Source organism: Quercus lobata, chromosome 7 (genome assembly GCF_001633185.2).
Source record: "Quercus lobata isolate SW786 chromosome 7, ValleyOak3.0 Primary Assembly, whole genome shotgun sequence".
NCBI classification, from domain to species: Eukaryota; Viridiplantae; Streptophyta; class Magnoliopsida; order Fagales; family Fagaceae; genus Quercus; species Quercus lobata.
Genome location: NC_044910.1, coordinates 35,442,607 through 35,447,578, shown reverse-complemented (window position 1 = coordinate 35,447,578; position 4,972 = coordinate 35,442,607). Strand labels below are relative to the sequence as shown.

At 34.2% G+C, this 4,972-nt stretch overlaps 1 protein-coding gene across 1 annotated transcript; it reads left to right on the top strand.

The window, feature by feature from the left end:
- The first annotated feature begins 2,319 nt into the window (after positions 1–2,319).
- LOC115953491 (trihelix transcription factor GT-3b-like) lies at positions 2,320–4,144 on the top strand. Its single transcript, XM_031071172.1, has 2 exons — positions 2,320–2,920; positions 3,172–4,144. The coding sequence occupies exons 1-2, from the start codon at positions 2,621–2,623 to the stop codon at positions 3,736–3,738; spliced, it is 867 nt and encodes a 288-aa protein (XP_030927032.1). The 5' UTR covers positions 2,320–2,620; the 3' UTR covers positions 3,739–4,144.
- Positions 4,145–4,972: the final 828 nt, after the last annotated feature.

Genomic DNA, 4,972 nt, shown 5'->3' with positions numbered 1-4,972 from the left:
ACTGCACCGCATGGCACCACAGACACCCCTAGTCAAGTCTCTTTTATCTCTCTCACACCCTCACCATCTCATGCCTTCTTTGTCAATCTCTGTGTCTCACAGACAGAATTCATCTATTCGGTGATGTCGCTCAAACCTCATGTCTAGCCCAATCTAAAAATCAAAAGGACCCCAACGAGTAGAGAGGCCAGTCTCCCCATTATCATTGTGCAATGCTATGACGCTCAAGGGGAAATCGACCTGTAATTAATTAGCTCAACAGAGGCGGCGCCATATATATAATTGAGGGTGGTCTGTGACCACCCTCAAACTTGAAAAATAAATAAATTTTATTCCTTAAAAAAAAGAAATTCTAAATTAATATGGATTGTTGAGAACCCTAAAAAAAAACTTGACCACCCTAAAAAAAACTTGAACATCCTAAATAAAAATTTGTCCATTAAAAATAAAATTTGACTTCTCCAAAATATTGATCCATTGAAGATTGAACCAAAAAATTGCGAGTAGTGCTATGTTTACAACATGTCCTAAATACTTTTATAACAAATCTTAAGTAACAGATTGTTACCGGTAGAAATTTTTTTTAATGATATGTAAATTAAAACTAGTAATAATTGTTAACTAGGATTTGTTGTGAAAATATTGTGGATGTAGCATTTCTCAAAAATTGTCCAAACAAACAAATTAGCCTAAAAGCCCAAATCAAATGTTTAATTGTGATATTTTAAATTATGTTTACAAAAGACATATTTCAAATTGCTATTTTTTTATAAATAAAAAAATTCATATTTTCCAATAGCTAGTCAGTTAGTACTTGTTCTAGTCTTTAGATGAATTTATTAGATTTATGTAATACATTTTGTACATACACGTATGCACTAAAATGATTCCTCAATATTTTATTGAACATGATTAATGTAACGGTTTAATACCTAAGTTGAATACGTTAAATGAATTTGTAACTTACCCTTTATTTTTTGTTATCACTATGGACAAAATTCTTATAAGGAAATCACTTTTATTACAAAATTTATCTTCTAAGCAAATTTGTATTCACTTGAATACAAATTCAAGTTTTATTTTTATGAAATTTTGTTTCATTTAAATTTCTTAATGACAATCCTGAACAAAATTTATAGATCCGTCACTATAGCTCAATGGAAAACCTCCCCTAAAACCGATCAAGTTGTATTATGTACACTTTTTTTTTTTTTTTTTTGAGAATTATGTACACTTCTATTTGTGAGTCTTATACGTTGTGAAAGACTATTGGAGATGTTTTATAAGATAATTTATTATTTTGTGTAACCCTCAGGGAGCGAGATCTCGCATTCTCGCTTACATGCAAGTGAGTCCCATAGATATGGGACCCATCACCATATATGAGAGTATCTTCGTATACAACTATTACACACAACTATTATCTCTTACACAAAACACAAATACCATCTTTGATACGATATCCTGTGGCCATGAACCCATGTATCATTCCTCAATAGTCTCGGAAATGCCAACCATAACCTTCCTTCAAACGACGTGTCGTGTTGATATTGATTAAGAAAAGGATCTACATTAATGGGGGTCAAATATTTTGTGCAAAAAAAGGTCAAGGATTAAGAATAAGTCATAGGTGTGAACCAGAAGACCTGTGGGTCCGAACACTTTTCTCTTGCAAACTTTGCATGCATGCCACGTGGAAAATCATGGTAGGCGTTTACACGTGGGACATGACCCAAACGCGTTGGTGATTAAAAATTTCAAAAAATCAACGGCCCACATAGGTCCCTAAAAAAAAAAAAAAAAATTTAATATCTTTTTTTGATTCTTCATTCTTGTCCCACTTTTTTGATTTCAAAAAAAAACCATGCAAACATTTTAGCTCCCCCACAATATCAAATCGTTATTTAGCTCCTCCACGTACCATCTCGAAGCTTTTCTTTCTTGTCAACTTCACAATCTCACACGCTTCAAAAAGAAAGAACCTGAAACTTTTTTTTATTTTTCTAAATTGTTATTTGTTTTTCTCTTTTTTTTTTTTTATTTGGAATAATAAAAAAAAAAATCAGAAGCTTGCATAGCAAGTTTTCTATAACTGGTTGCAGAGAATAAAGTCCCCACCATGGAAGACTTTTTCGTAAGCGTGACGACGCGTAAACGCAATGGGAACAAATGGGAAATACACTAAAATAAAAAAGAAAGATAGAGAGAGAGAGAAAAAGAAAAAGAAAAATGAAAGAGAAAGATAGAGAGAGAGAGTTTCCGCGTAGACAGATGAGACTGAGAAGAGACTGTTTAGAGGAAGAAAAGAATGAAATAAAGAGAGAGAGAGAGAGAGCGCTTTTCTATGGTTTCATTTTCTGAATCTGAACGAATAAAAATAACACTTTGTTTTTAGACACCTAAGCAACAAAGAAAATCAACCTTGTTTCCTTCTCGGCGATTCACACCTGGGTTTTCATAGTTTTCACACCACCTATACATATAAATCTCTCTCTCGCTTTCTCTTTTGGTCTTTCTATCTCTCTCTCTTGTTACAATCCATCTTTTAGAACAGAAAATTCTAATCTTTGTATAAAGCTATTTTCCTACTTTTTATTTTTATTTTTTTGTGTGGTTCTTAATGGAGGGACATCATCCTCGTCCTCATCCTCATCATCTTCAACATCAGCAACAGCAACAGCAACAGCAACATCATCATATCAGTGTCAACGTTGATACGAGTGATAGATTTCCTCAATGGAGTGTCCAAGAGACAAAGGAGTTCTTGATGATCCGAGCTGAGCTGGATCGAACTTTCATGGAAACAAAGAGGAACAAGCTCCTCTGGGAAGTTATCTCCACCAAGATGAAAGAAAAGGGTTTCAATCGCAGCGCTGAACAGTGCAAGTGCAAGTGGAAAAACCTCGTTACTCGTTATAAGGTACTTTTACTCAATACCCATATAAAAAAAACCCTGATCTTTATTCTTATGATTGGTTTTGAAGATTTTTGTAGTTTTTGGATTAGGAAAAAACTCTAGCTGTTTATAAGCTTTTGGGTTTTTGTTTATTTTTTTATTTATTTTTTTTAAACCTAAATATCTCTTTTGGAAACAACAAAAAGGTATTATTTGACTTAAAAGTCTTTGGTGGTTATGGGTTTTGTTAATATTTCTTTCTTGGTGATTTTAAGGGGTGTGAGACAATGGAACCTGAAGCCATGCGTCAACAATTCCCGTTTTACAATGAACTCCAAGCTATTTTCACTGCAAGGATGCAGAGAATGTTATGGGCTGAAGCTGAAGGAGCAGCAAGTGGTTCAAAAAAGAAAGCTGCACAGCTTTCATCTGATGAGGAGGAAGATATCGAAGACAGTGAGGGAGAGATCAAAGGCAACACTAGGAAGAAGATTAAAAAGAGCAGCAAGAGCAATATTACTGGAAGTAGTACTAGCGGTGTTGGTAGTGGGAGTGGAAATAATTTCAACCATTTGAAGGAGATATTGGATGATTTCATGAAGCAACAGTTGCAAATAGAAGTGCAATGGAGGGAAGCGTTTGAGGCTAGAGAAAACGAGAGGAGATTAAAGGAAATGGAGTGGAGGCAACACATGGAAGCATTGGAGAGTGAGAGGATATTGATGGAGCAGAGGTGGAGAGAGAGGGAAGAGCAAAGGAGGATGAGAGAAGAAGCTAGGGCTGAGAAAAGGGACGCTCTTATCACAGCTTTGCTTAGCAAGATTAGGAGAGAGGATATGTAGTACCAGTATTACTTAGTAGCTGATTGGCTAGCTTTCGATCATTTTTCTTTTTAGCTTTGTGTTTCAAAGAGATGGATGAGCTTGCAAGCTTTGAAACTGAGAGGTTTGTCTTGGAACTCACATGTTGGAGATGATTTTGTTCTAATGGCTTTATCATATATGCAAATCATCGTTTTTTCCTCGCTGAGACTAAAGGCGTATTTAGTGTAGAAAGTTCGCATCTTTTCATTATATTATATAAGCTGTTTTGCTCTCATAAGTCTGATCTTAATCATGCAGTGCTTTTGTCATCATTGAGAGATAAAAGAACACAATTTACATTCATATATAAGTAGGTGAAAACCACAAAACATTATGTTTGAGATAATGCCAATGAGAATAAGCATTCCATTATGATGCTCGGTTTTTACGTTAATGCTCCATTCTTGCTAATGGCTCTCAACTTCATAAGAGTGTAGTTACTTTCACTTTGATACAGATACACTTTGATGAGTGATACAGATACACTATTTGTATACAAAGATTTCGGTTCTTACATGTTTAATTATTGGTGCCAGTCCTGTTTAGTTGACTACTGTTTTATACAATTTAGCAATCAAATCCTAGAAAAACGGACTGTATAGAAATGGATGATCCTGTTCCATCATAAAAAAAAAAGTTAAGAAATTGTCTTTATTTTGGTTTAAAAGTTTTACTAAGCCTTTTTGATGGTTCATAAAGCAATAATATTTGTATTACTTCTTAGGTAATATATATATATATATACATATACACATGGTCCTCCTCAAGGTGATGGCAAGGCCTAGGGGGAAGATGACATATGGATTCAGTTTTTCAGTGGAAAGATAATGGTTTGGTTCCTTATTTCAGCCTTGATATATATGCAAAGCTCATGACTTTTTTTTTCTTGCTGCTATATGCATGTCAAAACATGTGCATTAGTTATTTGGCAGCTGAATTTGCTGTTGAAGATCTCAAAGAATAGAAAGGAAATAATCACTGCATTTATAAAGCTTTGGTTTGACCATCCAGGTAGTTTAAAAATATTGGTGAGTTTGACACTCATAAGTTGTGGGAGGAGATTCGTACATAGGAATTTATATATATATATATATATATATATGGTTTAAAAGCTTCATCAACATGAGATACGGTGATTTGTTTTTAAAATACATTTTAACTGAAGGAGAGGAGCGGGGTGGACTATAAACATTTTCGTTGGAAAAAAACATAT

Excerpts from the sequence above, each read along its gene's own strand:
- LOC115953491 (XM_031071172.1), top strand. The coding sequence starts at position 2,621 with ATGGAGGGACATCATCCTCGTCCTCATCCTCATCATCTTCAACATCAG. Across the intron at positions 2,921-3,171 it reads ACCTCGTTACTCGTTATAAG|GGGTGTGAGACAATGGAACC; the intron begins GTACTTTTACTC and ends GGTGATTTTAAG.